The 22,538-nt window shown below is 35.2% G+C and overlaps 1 protein-coding gene across 1 annotated transcript in view; it reads left to right on the plus strand.

The window, feature by feature from the left end:
- Window positions 1–22,538, plus strand: part of BANK1 (B cell scaffold protein with ankyrin repeats 1) — a 298,633-nt gene that overhangs the window by 82,886 nt on the left and 193,209 nt on the right. The window contains exon 5 of the mRNA XM_023758387.1: window positions 8,341–8,480. Within this exon, the coding sequence (XP_023614155.1) occupies window positions 8,341–8,480 (140 nt within the window). The remainder of the gene's footprint in view (window positions 1–8,340; window positions 8,481–22,538) is intronic.

A 22,538-nucleotide genomic window follows, 5' to 3' on the forward strand; every position in this document is an offset into this window, starting at 1 on the left:
GTTCTGCAGGTGTTTCCTGTGCTCAACTTTCACTATTAATCTGAATTTGCAAAAGTACAAATGTGTAAATTATGAGAAATTAGCTTGTGTACCATGTGAAATGGCATCCAGTAACATCACATGTTCTTATATGTGTCAGCAGAGAGCACTCAAATATACACCAGCTAGTGTATATGCAGCTAAAATCATCAGCTTTATTGTAATAGGACTAGTAGATATTTGGATGTTCATTATGAACTTTGAAATCTTTTTTGCTCCTCTCTCTCTCCTCTTCCTCTCTTCCTCCCACTCTCTGTCTTTTTGCATGTCATGCTCCTGAGTATATTTTTGGTTGTTTTGGAAAGCATAAATCTTTCTCACTATTTTGTCATCATGCTAACATTTCTATATACAATTGTCCCTTCTTTTCCTTATTTAATTTATGAAGCTAACCATTTCATTATGCAACTTTGCTTGCACCCGATAAATAGTATCAGATGGAATATCCACACAGGCCATGATAATTGTACTAAATTAAAAGCTACTATATTAATTTCAGAATGTTTTGATATAAATTGTAGGACTACTTGTTTTTTTAATTTATCTTTTTATAATCAGAGAATAAAATTACCTTACAAAACTTTATAAATGTGAACTTCATAAAATATTTTAAAGTAAAAGATATGTAATCTTACTATAAATTCAGAAATGTAAAAATACTTAAAATTAAAGACTATATCAAATGCATCCTGAGGTTTTTATGTAGCTGTTATGAAAAGCATGTGTCCCCTCTATGGATTTCCTTGCGCAGCCGAAGTGGGAGTTAATTATAGAAAGGAAAGTCTGCCAAGCATTTATAACATTGTAGATACTGCTTCCTCTCATGGACAAAGATGTGCAGAAATGAAATGAGAAAGAATTCTCGCTTTGTTTCTCTTGCAAAGACCATTACTCCCTATGCCACAGCTTTAAATGATGTAATGAAGAATAATTTCTAACTAATTAGTTTTGGAGTTTAAACTAAATCTAGCTAGACTAAAATCACTACAAAAAATCAATTTAGCAAATTAAGAAGAACTTAGATAATATTTCACAAATAGCAGACCAAAATGTCAAATAAAATTACTTACATTAACATTTTATGAGAATTTTAATAAAAGATTTTTATATTCTGTTTACCTAGTAGCTAAGAGCAGTACAAAGAGTAAAGCATGTCAAAGTTCAAATGTTTTTCAGCAAAGCAGAAAGCTAATAGTCTATATTTTCCAAAATATACTAGTTCATAATATGTCTATATAGTTAAACAGCAAGTTTGTAGCAAAACTAAACAAACCACTATTTGCTAGTTAAGCTAATTAAACCTCTCCAAGTCTTTCTTTCAACTGGTATATTCTATAAATTAATGAGAGATTTTCTTATGAAATTTTAATTGCTATGTGCTATGTAGGAATATATAGACTGATTCCATGAGTATATGTGGGAATATGTATGGGACATGTCTCCGCAGAAATGGCCTCAGAATTTTATTTTCTCTTCCTCATGGCACTGTTCCTTAAAATTTCCTGAGCCCTAGTGAGAACTACATTTTATATCATGAGCCAGTACATATGCATAAACCCATAACTAAAACAAAGGTTTTAAAAGCAATAGTTAGACTAATGGTAGTTACCCCTGTCATGTAGAACTTTGATATTCTCACTTGCATTCTACAATAAGAAAAAGTCAAACAAACAGAAAATAAATAACTTTTCCTGAGTTCATTGAGAACTATGGCTGCAGGGCAAACCACTGTCCCAAAATTTGGAGAGAAAAGTACATCAAGAGAGTGACATTCAAGATCTGCTTTCCTGGAGCAGAAGTCACTAGAGCCAGAAACTAGTAGGAGCACTTCCACGGTAATTTTGATGAAATTCTGGTGGCTGAGAGTGGACCAGTTTGAGAGTAAGACTCTCCTGGGGACTGTAGTTGTGTGAGGCACTTATAATTTGGTGGGCTTTACCTCCAGGAACCTCACTGTTTCTCAAAGTGAAGATCTGAGATCTTCCAGAGGCTCTGCCAGGCCAGAGGAAGAATCATCATGGTGAAATACTCCAAGTATGTTCTCCATAACGAAGGCTGCTCTACCGAAGAAACCACTTTCCCAAAGTTTTATCCCAGCGGGGAAAGGGCATGCACCCCATTGTACCCTCTCTGGTCTTTCTGGAAGTGGGGAGGAAACATCTGTGAAGGTCAAAACCAGGAGACTTGGGCCCCTTAAGAGACTGAATTATAAGATTAGAAGGCTCCCCCTCCCTCAGCCTGACCACCAGCGCCACTCTGCAGGGTTCAGTCTAATGACAATGCATTATGGTTGACAGTAATGCAAAACGCAGAATCTTTCTGAGGAAGAGCACTTAGGGAAACACAAGTCAAGAGGGAGGACAAAAACAAGGACAGTAGAGGAATTTGAAATTTCTGATATGTACAGTTACAGCAAATATTAAATACAGCCCAACTCCTAGCCAGATTACTGTATGTTCTCATTGCATGCCTACTGACTTCATTCCTTATACCTGACACAATCTTGTGGTTTTCAATGAAAAATTACAAGTCATGCCAAAAGCCAAGAAATAACATTAGTCTAAAGAGAGAAAGCAAACTTCAAACCAGATTCAGTTGTGGCACAGATGTTATCAGACAAAGAATTTTAAATAACTCTGGCTAATATGTTAAGAGCAATAATGAAAAAGTCAACAACATGCAAGAACATGCACTGGGCATTATAATCAGAGAACCAGGGATTGTATTTATTTTCATTGTTTTAAATGCTAGCTAACACCTAGTAAATTGATGTCATGATGTATTTATGGATCTGGAGTAAGTATGCTTTGTAGCTGTGCTGGCCAATACTATAGCCGCTGGCCACATCTGGTTTTTGAAACTTTAATTTACTTTAATTAAACAAAATTTAAAATTCAGTCCCTCAGTTGCACTAATCACATTTCAAATGATTTATTAGAACATTCCCATCATCTCAGGAAGTTCAGTCGAAAAGCAATGACTGTACAATAAGCTTTCTTTTTCTCTACACCGATTGTGGAGTAAGAGAGAGTGCCCAGCATGCTCTTAAAGGCTAATGACTGGTCCAGAATCTGCACGTAGCCAAAGAAACAAACTAGTGACCAAGAGAGCTGTCTTTATTCTGTGCGGAGCCATTTACTAGGTAACTTTAGATAAGTCTCTTCATTGTTCTGTGCCACAATTTTCTTATTGATAAAATGACTTATCTACTTACATTTCAAGTACTTACTTAAGGGATTTTTTTTGAGATAAAAAGATAAGATATAAGACCACACTTAAACAGACATCCAATGGAGGAATTGCTCTCCCTCTAGCAATTCCCTTAAACACAGGGAGGGGTGTGGTAAACCCATTTAAAAAGACCTGGGTTGGGGGGTGGTGATGGGTTCAGGATGGAAGGGGTTAATGGGGGAAAAATGGACATCTGTAATACTTTCAACAATAAAGATAAATTAAATAAATAAATACTTCCATAGGGAAGAGAATTGAGGGGTTCATCTTTCTTTATAAATATTGCATACCTCATATTGCCCCTCTCATGTCTTAGTCCTCTGTTTATATTTTTTGATATAATAACTAGCAAAATGGTTTGTCCCCTTTTACCCTGAAGAATCATGCTCAGGAGAGCTCCCAACTCTATTTCATCTCATATATAATCCCTGCACCCATTGGTGACTTCCAACTCAGGAAATAATCTCAATCAGTTTCCCACATCATCTTTAAAACATTATTCTGTACTTTTTTGAATACCAAGTTAAAATGGAGCGGTCAAAAGTTAAAGTGGAAGCATATCAAGAACCCCTCCTGCTCTCAGAATTCTTTTAAAGAATATGGAAGCATCAGTGTTCAGAGGAGGCCCCTATCTGTCCAGTATCTTTTCAGCTTAGAAAACATGCTCATGTGACTTGAGTTTTGAACATTGGACCGAGTTAATCAGTCATGACTTAAAATGTGGTTTGCTTCCTATAAATGTTCTCTTGTGCTGTAACCAGAGTTTCCTACGTAAATCTGGTTTGTGTTGAGGGCTGTATGGCAGCTTCACAGTACTGTCCAGGACACAGGCTTATTTCTAGTCACGACTCCACAGTCCTAGGGTGTGGCCATAATTATTATGGAATAAGATGGCTCCAAAGACTTTGCCGTCGCACCCATGTTCAGAGCCATCTGATGAAGTCGTGGTGTGCTGGGACCATTTCATACTGGATTGGTAGAGCCAATTTTCTGTATCTCTTCCTGAATACATATTCAGTTACACCACTTTTAAACTTTTCAAACGTTCCTAACAAAATACCACAGACTGGATGGCTTAACCAACAGAAATCTATTTTCTCACAGCTCCGGAGGCTCGGAGTTTATGGTCAACAGGCCAACAGGTGGTTTATGGCAAAATCTCCTTCCTTGGCTTGCAGATGGCCACCACCTCTATGTAAATATGGCCTTTTCTCTGCGCACCTTTTCTCTGGTATCTCTCCCTCTTCTTATAAGAATGCCAGTCTTATTAGATAAGGCCCCCACCTTTATCACCTTATTTAACCTTAATTACCTCCTTAAGTCTTCATCTCCAAATACAGTGCATTAGGGGTTAGGGCTTCAACATAAGAATTTGGGTGTGGAGGATACCATACAGTCCATAACACGTTGGTAGCTTGAAATCAGTCATAGTGTAAGTATTTACACCACAGATATGGGCAAATCTAAATACCAGGGCTTCTTCTTCTTCTTTTTTTTTCTATCCTTCTGGAGAGTCAGTTTCTCAGCATACCACTGGGATAAAGAAATGAAGGTTTCATTAAATAATAACAAATAATAATAAATTTCCTATTAGCCAGAACTTAATCCCAAGGTCATATCTAGCCGAAAGGAAGAGTAGAAAATCCAGTCTTTTTAGTTGGATGGAATTGTGTCCTGCAACAACAAAAGAAAATCAAAATCTCCTTCTAAACAGAAGAAGATAATAGACATTGGGGTAGGTAAAGCATTTCTGTTAGAAAAGGTTACCCCTAAGACCAAATACTCTATTTTCTTTGTTTGGATACCTGCTCCTAACCATCTAAATGTGTGTGTGTGTGTGTGTGTGTGTGTGTGTGTGTGTGTGTATTGTGTATTACTAGTCTCTTAACATTGAGGCATATAAAATACATGGGCCTCAGATTTCTCTCTCTTCAACCCAACACTAAGCCATATTAATATTCTTTTTAAAGTATGTTTCTTTCTAACTTTGTAACAATTCAGGGAATAACAAAATTATATGAAAGTACAATGTGCTACATAAGGAAGAAATCCTAAGATTCTCTTGTTCTTTCCCTTCTGACATACCTATAAATATTAACTGGATTTTTTCACTTGAGAAAATATCCTCCAAATTTTGCATTCTCCCTCTCAGCTCAATAACTTGATAAATTTGTAATTATTTTCTTTTCTAAAAACCGAACCTTTGCAATGGTATCCACAGGTTTGTCTCATAGAAAAACTGTTTTGTGCTGAAAGAATTTAAATTTACTATAGTCCAGTTTAAGCCAAAACTTACATGTTAAGGCTTTAAACTAGAAATATTAACTAATTCTTGCTCAGAAGGAAGAGGGTATTCCTCTGGTACCTGCAGCTCAGCCAGAAAAATATTTTATACAACACGGGGACAACAAATTAAAAGTTGAAAATAACATAAAATGAATCCATAATGACATAGAATCTATTTATTAGTTAGAAAACTGAGTTCTGAATAATATAAATTATAACATCATATTTCATTTTAAAAAGATGAAAAATACTTTAGGATGTACCAAATATTAATCTGAACCTGTTTATAAAAATAACAATATGAAATTGTTCTATATGATCTTCAGGAAGATGATTTTAACATATATAAAACTTATATTAATTCTTAGCATGACCAAGGTTTTGAAGCTACCAGCATTTATTTAATTATACTGTTCTAATCAAAAGAGTCATGTTGATTTCAGTTCCCATGGAAACCTTTGGTAGGTGTATTTAAGGTTTACCATGTGATATGGGCTAAAATTGGTTCACAAAGGAACACAGCTTCTCATACAATGGAAATATAGAAAGTGAAACACTTTTAAATTAATGGGTTTGTGAAATATCCTTTTAAATGGAATTAGTGAATGTAATTCTGACTTTCAAGAAATACCTTTGGATTATATCGTCCATAACTTACTTTAATTGATCCTTCAGATGGAAGGAGAGACCACTTAAATCACAGAGACAGGAAAGGTTGACAAAGACTCTTGAAGAGCCTAGAACTTGAGATTTGAAATTTAAGTAGAATATTTTAACACCACTTCTCCTCCGTAAGTGTACTTCATTGTGTATCTATGTCTGATGAGGGCAAGGAGTTCTATTGTTTTTCTTCCATTGTAAGCCTTTTTGCTTCGCTGACTCCTATACCCTTGCTTGGTTGGAGACTTTGGCCTATCTTTGTGTGTACCTCCTGTGTTAAATGTGAATTGCCTACTTTAGATTATAAATACCAGAACTCACTTTTCCTCTCTCCTATTTGAATCTTTAAAGTAATTGACTTTATTTTCATTGAAGAGCTATAAAATGTAGACACCATGGTGCCCAAAGTTAATGTATAATAATGCTCAAGCCATATGGGTATTGTTCACAAAAAAGGCCAGTTCAGAAATACCTTCTGAAGGAGGCCCTCCCAAGCAGATGAATCCATATGGAAATGGTAATTAGGTCTTATTTAACCACTGACATTCAATAGATATGAAAATGTACACAGCAGATACAGTACTTCAAAGGACATCTCTTCGGAGGATTACTTCAAAGTCAGCATCATTATCAGTAGATCTAATGGCAAAGTTTTGAGTCAACTAATGGCTCCAGATATCAGAAACAAATGAGTTCATTTTAATCCTCTATTCTAGAATATTTTAGTATTCTATATCGAAGACCTAGCAAGTAAATCTGACTTTATCTCTCTTATCATTTATCACCTGACTTTCTTTCAGAAAGGCAACACCACCACCCCATTGTAAAACTCCTAATCTCTTTTCTGATAAACAAAATCAATTTCTTCATTCAAAATCATCCTTATGAAATTTACTGAGATTGATTTCATTTGACTCCAAAAATTCCAGAACCCCTGTCACCATATGTGCATGGCTGTAGGTGAAGAGATGCACTTTACAACTTTCAGTCTTTTGTTGTTATTTCTCTTTCATTCTCTATTGGACAGATACTTTAGGAAGAGAGAGCTTTTCCTTTATAATATAGGTTAAGTGTCTAGTCAAGCAATATGGCAAGAGGAAATTTCAGTTTCTTCATCTAGCTAAGCTTAAGATTGCTTTTGTGGGCTTTAGATTACCTCGAGCAATATTATAAGATCCTTTACTTTAGGAGATAAAGTAAAATTAATGCTTAAACCTTAAGAACTTTTAAATAGTCAAAGCTTCATTTGGGGATTAGGGTTATAACTAGCTTTTTAGTCTTGTTCTTAATGGCTTATTCCAAACCCCAGATGTTTAGATGACAACATTTTCCCAGAAGAATTTGGAAAATGATTCCAGAACAAAGAGTGAAAGTTTTTAAAGTATGTTCTGGAAATGAATTTAAAGATAAATCTTGTTTACTTTTGTTTCAAGAAAACACAATGACTTTGCTATTGAAATGACTGTTTATTGTTATTCTTTCACGGGAAGTCCAAAATTCTTAGGTAACTTTAACTGTTAGTGTGTTAGATCAGAATTCACAATGAAGAATGTCAACCACTTTAAACAGGGTGTTCACAAAAGACATTGGATAAATGTATGGTGTAACTAGTACTTAAATAACAGGGCATTAAATCTTGCATTCCCAAAGGTTTTTCATTATAATCAATTGAATAGAAGTTCTATAATTTCAATTGACTCTATTCTTTCTCTGTTCAAAGACAATTTTGAGAAACTTGTCTATAATTTATGGAAATTTTCATCATAAGAGTAATAAAAAAAACACCTTTTTATGAGCAACTTTACTGTTCTAAATTATAAACTATTATTTAAAGATGATCACAGATTTTTTTTAATGGAAATTAGTAGTTAGGGAGAAAGAACTTAGTGCTTTACTTTTATTATACTTTTACCATGTGTTGTAAGTTTTTTTTAACAAGTCTAAAATTGTACATTCTATTATGTGATTTCTAACTTCTAAAGATAAAAAAGAAAATATCAGTGCTAGAAGTTAGTAAAATCATTATGAATTCTTAAAGCCTTCCTTCATATTCTCTAAGAGGTATAATAATGTGAGATAGGCATTATATACTCAGCTCCTAACTCTATTTTTGTGTTTGATAAGATTTTCCTGCTGGTTCCGTCAGTGTCCATGTCTACTGTGATGGAATCATTAAGGCCAAAACTGAGATGAAATACTACACAACAGAAAAGGCAGTGGGAGGCCTGTTGGAAGTGGCAGGTCCAGGAGATGGTGTGTGCCAGGTGAGTTGATCTTTCCATGAAGGTGATAATGGCCTAAAAAGCCAGTGCAGATAAAAGAATGCACACTTCTGTAGAAACACTGTATGTTGGTTGAATAAGAATGAATTACTGATCAATGGAAAGGGAGGAAACAGAACCTCTGTGAGGCAGATAAATTACTTTGCTTAAGTCAGCCATTCCAGATAATGTCACTGAGAGACAGGTTACCCATTGTAAAATAGCTATTGTGATGGGCTCATTTTAAAGCTGTTACAGAGCAGATAAAGAAAGACAGAAGGATTAAAGAGAAGTCTTAAGAAATTAATTTCCTCTTTATCCAGATCTGGACAATACGAAACAAAAGAAAAGTCAGGCCATCTGATGCTCAGAGGTTAAGAAGTCAGACAAACCGAGAATACCACCCAAAAGGGAGCCTGGGGTGTTAATCTAGATAGGAATTGTTATTTTCGTGTGGAAATTTCCAAGCTCAGTGTATGTTTTTCTCAGTTTCATTTATCACTGTTATCTGATAGTGAAAATTCTTGCTTCAAATTAACAATGTTTGTTAGGAAATCCAGAAGTTAACATTTTCTGGTAAGTATACAAAAAGGTATTCTAAGTGTACAGAGAAGCCCCAGGTTGCTTCAATTATTCAGCAAGGGTGACTTGGTGAGGAGTTTGTGGCCTCCTCAGAGAGCCTTGTTTGGGATATTTTCCAGTGAATGTAGATGCTATGAGTCCCCTACCCTCATGAAATTAGAATGTAATTATTGCTTTTTGATTAATCTTATGCAATTAGTTTAATTTCTGCATTTTGTTTATCTTCTTGTTACCTGACCCACTTGCAGTAGAGAGGAAGTTTGCTTGATGTGAAACTTTTATCCTTTATGTGCTTATTCCATCAAGTTCTCAGACTGAAATAAATGTCACTTCTTTTTATAGCTGTGAGATACTTAGAATTATAACCTTGCTTAATTGCCTTTTTTGGTGTGTGGTGGGGGAGAGGGGAAGGATAGAAGGGGGAGGAGACAAAGAAAGAGGTAGTCAAATGAACAATGTGATCTTCAAATTCACCACAAAATACTCCAAAAGAATGTGTAACAAAACCATCCATGATAGTGAAGTTGGCAGGTTGTCATGAAGCCTTATATGTTTAAGCTAGTTTAGAATTGGAGGTTTTGTTATTTATTTTGTGTGATACATTTTTCTATTAGAGTTCTCCCTTATGAATGACATGTTTTAGAACAATGAAAATGGTAAAAATGTCTTAGAGAAGGGCAGGCAGTAAAATACCATTTGTCAAACCATAGAGTCTGTGGACATTTGACAAAATGTCTATTTTGTAATTGCAAAGCAAGAACAAAAGTAATAGCCTGAAATACAGAATGTTTCATTTTCTTGTGACAAATCTACCATATCTTCTACTTTAAAAATTCAGCTCATTACAAAAAGATTAATAAAAGTGATATATAGGATTGTTAATATACAGTCAACATAGAAGTAAAGTAGTCCCCAAGACACATTTTTGTGTTGGTTTTGCCTTTAGGGAGGAAAAAAACCTTTGTGTAGGGTCAAAATTAAATGTAATTTATAACTCTTGGACAGTTTTTCAGAATACTGTGAAGTACAAGTGTTGATTTCTTCTACAGCTTTGAGTGAATAAAAACTCTTAGATAACTAGAAAATGCTCCGTTTCATTTTTGCTCTCAGTGTCAGAGCCCTGGTGGTCTAGTGAAGGAAAGAATAGGGACAGTCTCAGCTTGACTCATGCTGTCATTGGCAGGAAAGAGCCATTTTAAACTCAAGGTGAGAGTCCTGAGGGGTAGAACTATTCTAGTTTGGTGACAGCAGGCCACAGTATAAGAAGAAACGTTATTAAGAGATAAGGTTTAATATATACAATTTAAGATAGATAGGCATAGAGATTTAGCTACTGTGATCAGGGGACCTAGACATGTTGTGGGATTAGATGAACCTAATCCTGAGACAGATCTCAGACCAGACCCAGCTCTACCATCAAACGCCTAACAGAAGGAAGAGGCTGCAGTTCAGCCAGACCAGTGGTCGGCAAACTGCAGCCCCTTGAGTGTGGCTCTTCCACAAAATACCATGTGCGGGTGCACACGTACAGTGCGATTGAAACTTCGTGGCCACACTCAAGGGGCCAAAGAGCCGCATGTGGCTCGCAAGCCGCAATTTGCCTACCACTGAGCCAGACTTCCCCAGATCTCAGACCAGGTATATGACATGGGTTTGTCTAATCCACTGGCATCTGGACCATACATGCTATACCTGTTATGAATTCACTAAGATGGTGAATGGCAGACTCTGCCCTTGATGAAAAAGAAGGCAGCTCCATGGCATTTCCTAGGCGTGTTTTAGGGATGTTTGGCCTCGAAAGAGGTGGTCCATCCCACGCTGCTTCTCCTTGTGGGTGCGTGGGTTTTTTCCCACGTAGATTATATTTTTGACATTTGATTCCCCTCCCCCCATAGATTATATTTTTGAAATTGTGTAAAAACATTTGTTTTTTCATTCCATTATAGAACATTACAGTAATTGTTTCTTTCATGTGCTTACTACTGTGTCTTTTAATTGGAAAATGTGGATATTTTGCAAATAGTCCACTGAACATCTCAATTCAAAGAATAATATACATTGTAATTTTATTCACTATAGTGACTGTGTGTTTGTAAGAACATATACCAACCTATTTAGCTGAAATGGTATATTGTAACAGCTAGCTTGAGTTTTCCTATACATTTTAATGGTAGCTGTGATTCAAGTAATCCTACAAATTAGTAATAAAATACTCCCTTTAATAATAATTTAGAAGCTATTGGGCATATAATAACATGAACATTCTTTGAATTTAAGGAAAGGAACAATAATGAGAAATCTGTGTGGGTTTTATTTTTCAGTAATCCTAGAATTTGCAATAAGAGACTTTCCATTATCATTTAAAAACTCTTGAGCATATAGCAGAATGACCATTCTGTGAATTTGAGAAAAGAAATGGTAATAAGAAAGTTGATTCTCTCAGTTTATTTTTAATGATGTCCATTAAGTGTTAGAATATGTTACCAAAACCAGCTTAATTATCTAACTGCTTCCTAAAATCATTTCATCTTTTTTGAATAGATACTAAATCCCAGCATATAGTCTCATAAAGATACATTTTCCATACCATCACCTATAATGGTGAATTCAATTGAGATTCAATGAAAAAAAAATCCAAAGCACAATTTGGGAACATAATTAGAATTCAAGTACTCGTATTAAAATTACTAGTAACTCCCATTTAACTGAAATTATTAAAACCTTTGAGAATTTCAAACTATTTACAAAAGTGTCTAGGGACAACAATGAAGTTAACTTTGTATAGTAAAAACTAGGTACAGTATAAAAGCCAAATTAGGCCAGAATGCTAAAAGAACATAGAATTATTGTTCAAAGCATTAGGATCCTGTTCATTAAGAGTTTTTGAAATGGTACCAACTAATTCTTCTTAGTTGTATTTTTTATTGGTAAAATGGTAACTTTGCCTTTCATGTATTTATCATTTTGCATGTTTTACTTTATACTTATTTATTTATTTTTAAAATCTTATTTTCATCTTCATATTAGGTATACTTCATTTCCAGTTTTCATGCAAATATATATATTTCAGTCTTTGGTTTGCTACCTGCAGATGTTTCATACAACATGAAGCCAGACGCTATTGGGTGAGATAAGGAACAGGCTTAGGGAATTCTCTTATCATTTGGAATCTCCCAGTTGTGACTAGTTCACTTACACATTAGTTTCTTCACTAAGTTAAAGCTCAGGTGTTAGCAATTGTCACCTGTAAAGAATCTTCAGGGAGGTAAAGGGGGATAAAGGATGATGGAAGGAGACCTGGCGTGGAGTGGTAAACATACAATACCATATACAGATGATGTATTGTAGAATTGTACACCTGATACCTATATAATTGTATTAACCAATCTCACTCCAATACATTCAATAAAAATAAATTAAAAATTTTAAAAAAAGAATCTTCCGGAGATTCTCCCCATTGAGAGATACTGGGAATTCCCAGGTCTCTCAGTAATTGTTTTAGGCCCATGCCCCCCTCAAAAGTTTGGTGGACAACTTACTTCCTCTTTTCATCAACTCCTGTTGACGAGAGATACAAATGCATCCAGTCTCTTCACCATAACGCCAGTGTTGCCTAAGACACTCCCTGGCTACAGACTTTCAGTGGCTCCCTGGATAAGGTCTAAACTCCTTTGATTGGCACACCAGGCTGCAGGATCACAAATTTTTTCCAACTCAACTCCTACCACAGCATACCCTCTCCATATCTTCTTAATTCTCTTCATTACTCCTATGTTCTGGCCATCAGGATTGCTCATTCTTGGAACACACTACGCTAATCCTCCCTCTACTCTCGGCTTCTCAAAGGCAGGAGCACTGCGCCTTTCATCTATGCACACCCAGTTTATTTCACACAAGTAGTCCCTGATGCAAGGGGCACAACTGATAGTGATTGCTTAAAAAACAGGAAAACACAAAGTGATTGCCATTTGAAAAACTGGCAAGTGGCAGCATGCAAAGGAAAATCAGTTTCCCTATGGGGCAGGAGCAGGAGTTGGATTCCTTTACTGAATCAGCAATCACTTACTTCATGAGAACTCGGTGTTCTTAGTGCTGAAGGAACTACCCTGTGTGTACAATGAAGAAGCTAGAGTATATGATCACCAAGGTCACTTCCAACTGAAATATTTCATAATTTCATGCCAAGAAAAAATCTACTTAACTACATTGGAAATTAGGACTGCTCTCCACTAAAGAGGATTGTCTTGCATATACGTGGGCTTTCCATGTAGCCTTTATTTCACTTTTATTTGCACTCCTTCCAATTCTCCCTCCAGAGAAGAAGGAAATGATTTGAGTTTAATGTACCTTCCTTCAGTTTTATTACTTGTTTCATATTTCTGATAAAAGATTTGAAATGAGTAGAGAAAGAAGAGTCAAATGAAATGCAATTTGGAGATTTATTTCTGGATTTCTTTTTCATATTGTTTGTGCCCCTTATAAGAATGGGTCAATAAGAATAAGGCATATCCACTGAAGTTTGTTTTGTACTGACAAGATAAGTGACATTTTCTTTGTGCTATGTCTCCACCTGTGATGATGGTCTATTGATAGTTAATGATACCTCATTAGGATAGTTCAGATTTGATGTTTATACTCACATCAATTAAAAATCATTGAGTCTAATAGGAATGTAATATTTAGTATGCTCATCCATTTATTTATAGAAAAACAAATAATTTGGTTAATTTTAACATCAAATATAGCAGTTGTTAAAGGGAAAAATAAGTATTCCTGAGTGCAAATTCTTAGCCATTAACACAGCCATACTGTTCTCTACAACTCTTTATCTCACAAGCCACCTCAGTCCATTTTCAAAGCTTTGGGCCCATGTCTTTTAGCTATGTTCAACCGCTGTTTAGAATATTTTACTAATGACTTGCTAATTTATTGTTTCTACTTACTCAGTGGAAATAAATACTCGCACCATTTTGTATTTCTCCCAAACTAAAGCATCTCTCTTGCTTCTTACATCCCTTTCTCCATTGGTCACTGGGGCTGGCTTTGACTGCCCTATAAAGAGGACGCCAGAGAGCTGGTGTGAGTGTTGCCCATAACCGACCCTATTAGAGTGCAGGCTTCTGCTTTTACTATATAGTTGTTTAGAGGATTGAGATCCATAAGGAATATTTTTTAAAAAACCAGAAAACAAAGCACAAGTCTAACACAGTTAGCAATGTTCCTTTATAGCTTTCATAACAAGATAATGATAGAAAATTAGAGGATCTGCCACTGATAGTAAAAAACCCCAAATCATTAATAACCATTTGCAAATTAGAAGACTGAAAAAGTTATTGTGAAAAAAAAGTGTTTGTTTATGTTTTTAAACAACTCAGTATGCATTCTTGTGGGCCTATTAAAAACAGCTGTATTTCAATAATAAGAAATAAAGTGGATATAAAATTTGGGAACTCTAAATTGTGTTTAGCATTCATGAATTATGCTTCCACAGTAAACTGCATCAAGACACAGGAATGGAAATAAAAGAAATCTCTGACAAGAAAAATTTAACTTCTGAAAATCCCCACCTTTCTCCCCCAGACATCAGCCATTTAACATCATCAACCTTATTACTTTAAGTAGCAACACACAAATATATATATCAATTATGTTCAAGTCTTTCCCAAAAAATTCAATGGACATTTTTCTTGTTTGATTTAACTTGAGTTGTCAGCAACAATTAACACCATTAACTCACTTGCTTAATATTTTTTTTTTTTTAGCTCCCATGAAGCCATATCTTCCTGGGATTCCTCCTATAGCCTTAGCCTTTTCTTCTCAATTTCTTTTGTAATCTCTTCTTTCTAGAAAATAAAGTTTCACATTTGCCAAATTTTTATTCTTAGACTCTCTTCTTTGCATTATAAATATTTCCTCTTCAGGTTACCTCATCCTAATATGCTAAGTATCTGGTCGTCCAGTCGTCCTTTCAACCAATCGAAGCATAATATGCTAATGATATGCTAAGGCCACTCAGCCGCTCACTATGATGTGCACTGACCACCAGGGGCCACATGCTCCGACCAATAGGTTAGCTTACTGCTGGGGTCTGGCCGATTGGGACTGAGAGAGATGACCCAGACATGCCCTGGAGCCCCAGCTGGCCAACCTCCTGCGTCCCTCCCTAGCCCCAGTTGTGCACCAGTGGGGTTCCTCAGTCTGGCCTGTGCTCTATCACAATCCAGGACCTCTCAGGGGATGTTGGAGAGCCGGTTTTGTCCTGATACCACAGGCCAGGCCAAGGGACCCCACTGGTGCCTGAATTCGTTCACTGAGCCTCTAGTTAACTTATAAAATATACCCGAAATGTGTTTCTTCTTTAAGCCCAGACTTTCTAACTCAGGATATACATCATCATCATCAACCCAGTTCTACGGGAGAGGGAACCAGGGGCTGGGTGGAGGTGGGCAAAGGTTGGGAGGGGGGAAGAATGGGAGATATCTGCAATAGTTAATACCTTCTATACCATCACCCTACAAATTCAATTCATCACTAAGCCATATCAGTTTTACTTACTAAATCTTGCTTACTTCTCTATGCATCTCCCAAGTTCCAATACTTTGGTCCACCACTTTTCCTCTTGCCTAAACAACTGTGATAGCCTCCCACCTGGTCCCCATGGTTTCTTACACAGGGCCTACTTATCTTAAGTCCATTGTTTGAGAGGTTCTTTTAAAAAGAAAGATTTTAACATGTTATTCTCCTGCTCAAGCACTCCAATAATTTCATTACTGTGTGGTCTTAAAAAAAACGCACAACTCTATCATGAACAATATGGCCCTGTAGTGACTGTCACCTATCTTTCTCTCCAGGTTAATTGCCCATTCCAGGCACACTGGCCTGATTTTAGTTCCTGGACTTTTAGTACCTAATTTCCCATCACAGGACCTTTATGTAAGCTCCTCTCTGTAACTAAAACATGTTTTCAGTCCCTCCTTCTCTCTCACTATCTTTACTTAATTAATTCTAATTCATCCTCCAAATTTTATTTTAGCATCTCTTCATTTAGCAAAGCCTTTCTGACCCCACACATCTCCTATGTATCTCTTTGTAACACTGATCACATTCTAATTGGACACTGATATGCGATATTTCTCAGAATAATGTCTGCCTCTCATTAGACTCCAAGGTCAACAAGAACAGAGATACTATCTTATTTGGTTCCCTATTTCATCTCTAAAACTTGGTACACTGACAGAGACATAGCTACTCAATACATATTTCATTGGATGAAATAATGACAAAGGGGAAGAAATGTATACATTGTTTGCCACCCAACACAAGTGGCCCACCCATCAGAGCCCCTTGTATCACTGGTTTCCTGATAGCACAGGCACAGCCCCGTTTGAGAAGGTTATTGGATGGTTGGCTGAAGCAGCGCTGCTTCTGACTGCTGTAGAACGAGCAAGGCAAAGGAAGAACAACAAAGGAAAAAACTCAGAAAGAGCAAATGATGAGACCAATTCTGGGTTGTGTAGCTTGGAGACTAGAGCCTAAAACAACCCAATAGAATAATTCCAATTTTTTTTTTTGCAATCATAGCATGGGTTAGAGAACCTTTTTAAAAAGACATTTCTTTGTATATGTTAGTGCTGTATTTGTCTTAAATCTTGTCTTATTACATATTTAACAATAGGTTGTTACAAAATGATTGCTAAAGGGAGGCAAGGGTGAGATAAGAGATGCTGCTATGACTACTCTATCTAATGCCTACAATAGAAAACTGGCTTGTTGTGTTTCATCAATATGGTCATTAAATATCCCCACTAATGAATCTATTCAAGTTTAATCAAATTAAAGTTTTGAGACTTTTTGACATTATTTACAGGGGGTCAATGTTGAAAAATTCAGCACAATCAAGTATTAGTAAACAATCTAAAAGTTTATTTAAAAAAACTTATCAGATTGCCTTTACATAAATTATGATGTTTATACATTTTGCATGATTGACTGGGATGGCAGAAACTGCAGGGTGTCCCCAGTATTTCTTTTTTCTTTCTTATATAATAACATAAATTTTATCTGGACATAGGACTGCCCACATAAATATTGCACTTCCGGATTCTCTTGCAGCTAGGTATAGCTACAGAATTAGTAGCCAACAGCATGTCAGTGGAAGTGATATGTGCACATTTCTGATCATGTCTTCAAAGGAGGGGTAGGAGTCATGCTCTCCCCCTCACTGACTTTATACTTTGGCTGCAGTGCCAACAAGGGAATGATGGATAAAACATCTAGGACTATGAGGATGACATATAGTAACAAAACAAAATAGGGGCTCAATCTCCCAACCAGGGAACTACCATGTCAACCCTGCATTGCCTAATTCCAGGTTTTTATGTTAAAGATAAATAGATGTCTATCTTAGTTTAAGCCACTGGCATTTTGGGTCTCTGTATTACAATAGCAAAACCTACATTCGAAGTAATTTAAAAGATATGTTATTTAATTAAAGAATTTAGAAAGAAAAAGCAAACTCATTTGTTCAGTTGCTGCAAAAACAAGTTTAGGGACCAAGTCTGCTCACTGATAGACTTGTGTACTTTTCTGAATCACAATTATTATTTCCATGAGTTGTTATATCTGAGAGATCACATCATAGTATTTAGAGAAAAGGGAATTAATAGTTACTGGAGATTCTACATATATTTTCATTTAAACTCTATGCAATTTTGTGATAGGTATTATTAAGGTCTATAGGTAGTCAGTTCTGGAGCAGACATTTCCACACAGGCTTCTCAGATCTCAAAACATATTTTCTTCCTGTTAGAATATAACTTTTAAGTCATTGAAAGAGATTCTACAACAATATGAATCAATAACAAATATATGAAGGTAGCCTTAAATTGAATTGAGTTTTATATTTTTATATTTGTTTTTGCATATGTAGTCACTAATATGTTGAAATTCTAAGAACTGACTCACTCAAAACATAGAAAAATAAATTTGACAAAAGATAAATCTTACTCACTTATTTAGATTACTCTTAAATTAACTGCTTGCACTCACAAGATAAAAGGCAAAGACAAAAGGGCTTTCCATAATTCTAACAAGCATTTGCTTTGCTCTTTTACCTATCATTTTCTTTGCAAGCTTCAGTAGGACATTTTGTTTAAGATATGTTATGTACACTGTTTATCAAATTCCCCTTTAAATGGCTATTTTGGCTTCCTTTCACAGCACACATTATGAACAATAGAATAAACAAAGCGACTTTTTTTTACTACTGAAACTTAAACAGCATAGCAATTTGTTATAATAAGAACAAGATGTTTTCAGCTCAACTACTGACTTCCCCTTTAGATATCTGAAGGTAAAGCATAAAATGCTGCAACTATTTCATAAATTTTTTGTCTCCTATGATGAATATTTCACAAGCCTCCTATGGTTATGATACTGAAATTGTTTCTGTTGTTACTCAAAACTCTATTACTGTCTTTCTCTAACCGACTTTGAAAACTATCCTAATATTCTGTAGCCAACTTTATAGGTTTCTTCACCCAACATCAATGCTAAAACCTCCTTTGCTTGACATCTGTGCTATTAAACCTGGGAAAGCCAAATTTTCACATTTTAAACCTATGAAGCTAGAGTGGCTACATTAAAGAATTTTAGCCAAAGGGACAACTTTAGAGCTTTCGTTTTTCTGATTAAAAAAAGAAAAGAAAAGATATGGTTGGCAATAGACACTTTCTGTGCCCCCCTTCCAGGTATGCCTAAACAAGAATGTGTGTCCATCATGAAACCATGGGGATATAATTTATTTTTTAACTTTACTCAAAGTATACTTCAGATTTTACTCTTCTGTCTATGACTAGAATGTGGTATAAAATGCAATTTATTTAACATGTGAAGGCAGAAGTTAAAATCCTTATTCCACAACATAGCTCTGCCATTTGGAGTGTTATTGATTTTTTTTGGGGGGGGGCAAAATTATCATATCTATAAAAACAGACATTTAAAAAATCTATCTTGTAGAAATGTTATGAAAATTATAAATTATATAAAGCCTAGAACATTATAAGTACCCTATATGTGGTAGCTATTATTACGTCTTAAACTCTTTGAGTCTAGTTCATTGTATACACTAATCTTACCTTTCACACCATTCCAAAGATCTGAAGTATCTACCAACTGCTTACATTAAATTGCATTAAAGTCCTTTGAAAGGACAGTCTCTCAATGCCTTCATACTCAAGCAGCGTCCACACTCCTCATCCAAGAAAGAAACCAATTAGACTTTGAAGGGGTCTATGTAAATAGCTATTTATCTTAAGGACCTCAACTTTGCTTAATGAATATCTTATTTTTTTTCTGGTTTGTTTATATTCAATTAAACTCTTACTTAATAGAAATTGTAGATTTACATGTATTTGTAAGAAATAATAGAGAAAGATCATGTTTGGTAGTTTGTGTCTTTTAAGGAATTGGTTCTTTTAATCTAACTTGTCAAACTGATGTGTACAGAGTGGTCCACAGTACTCCCTATTATCCTTTTTATGTCTGCAGGGTGTGCAGTGATACCTCCTGTTTCATTTGTGACATTTGTCATTTGTGTCTTTGTTTTTTGTTTTATGAGCAATCTTGCTAGAGGATTGTCAATTTTCTTGATCTTTAAAATAATCATCTCCTTGCCCAGCTGGTGTGGTTCAGTGGTTGAGCGTGGACCCATGAACGGATTCCTGGTCAGGGCACATGCCTAGGTTCTGAGCTCAATCCCCAGTAGGAGATGTGAAGGAAGCACCTGGTCCATGTTCCTCTTTCTCATTGATGTTTCTATGGTGAGAATGTGTATCCTGCTGTTGCTGAATGGAATGTTCTGTACATGTTCATTGGATCCTTGTTGGTTAGATCATTGGAAAATGAGATATAGTGTTTGAGTTTTTCTATATTCTTGCTGACTTTCTGTCCACTTTTCTATCAATTTTGAAAGAGGGGTATTTTACTATAGCTATAGATTTATCTATTTCTCCTATCAATTCTGTTCATCTTTACTTCACATATTTTAAGCTTTTTTTGCATACACATTTAGGATTACTCTGTCTTCTTGGTGGATTGACTCTTTTATCATTACATAATGTTCCTTTCTCATTCTGGTAATTTTCTTTGCTCTGATGCCTACTAAATCTAATATTAATATAGCATAACTACTCAAATCAGAGTTTTCAAGTTAGGATATTTTCTAGAGAGAAATAATTTGGGGATTATTTTTTGTGTTCTATGCTATTTATTTATATGCAAGCATAACACTAGTAATATGAAATTGAAAATAGAAGTGATTCAACTAGACATGCTAGGCTAGAATATTAAAAAATATCTGTATTCTTCCCTAATTAATAAAATGTCTTCATCTACATTGTAAAGACTTTTTCTTCTGAGGACACACTGCTATTTCATTTTTTTTTAAATTCAATGCTATTGTATTTCTCATACTGAAGTATCATGGTGCCTCGATTTTTAGTGGGAACTCTTGCTCCTTGAATTTTCATCTGTGTCTCAGAATCTCAGAGCTGGAAGTGATCCCAGTGGTTATCTTATGAATAATTTATTTATGTGTGTAGTAACTCTATGGCATACCAAGCTATACCTACTAAATCTTATTAGTTTTAGAAAGAAATAGCAGGTTTATCTCTGTATGTAAAATTACCAACTACATAATAGACTATGCAGAACTTTTGTGACCTCTGACACAAATTTAGAGAAAAAAGCACAAACTAATATTATGATTTTCATGTTTACTTAATTTCCCTCTTCATCTCAGACAGCTAAAATGTATTCTTTTGAGCTTTAGTATAAAGAACATGCAAACATATTGCTAACGATGTTTTGCTCCATTGCTCCTATCAAAGACTTCCGAAAAGATTAAAAGGGTAACCATGATGAGATATACTCTTATACCTCTTAGGATGGAAATTATCAGAAAGACTAGAAATAACAAATATTGGCAAGAATGTGAAGAAAATGGACCCTTGTGCATTGTTGGTGGGAATATAAATGGTGCAACCACTATGGGAAACAGTATGGAGGTTCCTCAAAATATTAAAATAGAGCTAAGTATATAATCCAGTAATTCCACTTCTGGGTATTGATCTGAAGAAAATGAAAACACTAACTGGAAAAGATATGTGCACTTCCATTGTAGCATTTTTTTTTTTACAATAACCAGGAAAGGAAAGAGTCTGTGTCCATCTATGGGTGAATAGAAAAAGGCAATGTGACATATGTAGAAAATGGAATATTATTTAGCCACGAAAAAGATTAACATCTTGACATTTGTGACAACATGGATGGAACTTGAGGACATTATGCTAAGTGAAATAAGTCAGACAAAGACAAATACTATATCATCTCATATGTGGAATCTAAAACAAAAACTGAGATCATAGATAAAGAGAGCAGGTTGGTGGTTCCCAGAGGCTAGGGATGGGATTGGGAGAAATGAATAAAGGTGGTCGAAAGGTACAAATTTCCAATTATAAAATAAAGTCATGGGGATGTAATGCACAGCATGGTGACTATAGTTAATGATATTTTACTGCATAATTGAAAGTTGCTGAAATGTAAAAAATTCTCACTACAAGAAAAAAATTTAATTATGTATGGTGATGGATGCTAACTAGACCTATTGTGGTGGTCATTTCAATAAATCAATACATCCTACCACTGAATCATTACATTGTACATCTAAAACCAATATAATGTTATATGCCAATTATATCTCAATTTAAAAAGGGTAATTATTGCTAATATAAAATTGTCACATCTTTATAAAATAGGTTTCATTCAATATCAATATTCAACCACATAAGTGATCATAATAATGCTGCAACTTAAATACACTTGATTTAATCCAAATAATAAACATTTCCATGTCAAACAATATAGTTCCTAAACAACTTCTCAATGTTTACAGCATGAATTATAAAGTTTTATATCAAGATACTTTTTGAAATGCCTACTTCTTTCTTCTCTCTCATTCTACTATAGTCTTATATAAATTCTAATAGTACATAACTGGGTCATGATTCATGATTCCTCCATGCCTGTAAGCAATTTGTTCAGTTAATCCAGAATGTTCCTTCTATGCATGGCATTGGCAATTTAGATCATCTGCTCCATACAGTCTTTCCTGGACATTTCTTTCTTTGTGGAATTGAGCCATCTCCCTTTTGCCCACTCTGCTTCTAACCCATGGTGACTTTCTATCATAGTACCTAGAACTCAATGTATTGCCCATATGTAATTACATGACGGTGAATTCCTTGAAGGCAGAGCTTGCTGTTCTCTCTCTCTCTTTAATGTTTCAGCGCTAAGAGCTCCACATAGCCCATAGCAGTAAGTAGATTAATATTGGGTTTTTCTCTATAAAATATAGCTATAGATTGAGAAAAGGACTTACATTCCCTCTCCCAACTTCTTTTTTTAATAAATGAGGCACAA

The sequence above is a fragment of the Myotis lucifugus genome, unplaced genomic scaffold (genome assembly GCF_000147115.1).
Source record: "Myotis lucifugus unplaced genomic scaffold, Myoluc2.0 scaffold_129, whole genome shotgun sequence".
Classification (NCBI taxonomy): domain Eukaryota; kingdom Metazoa; phylum Chordata; class Mammalia; order Chiroptera; family Vespertilionidae; genus Myotis; species Myotis lucifugus.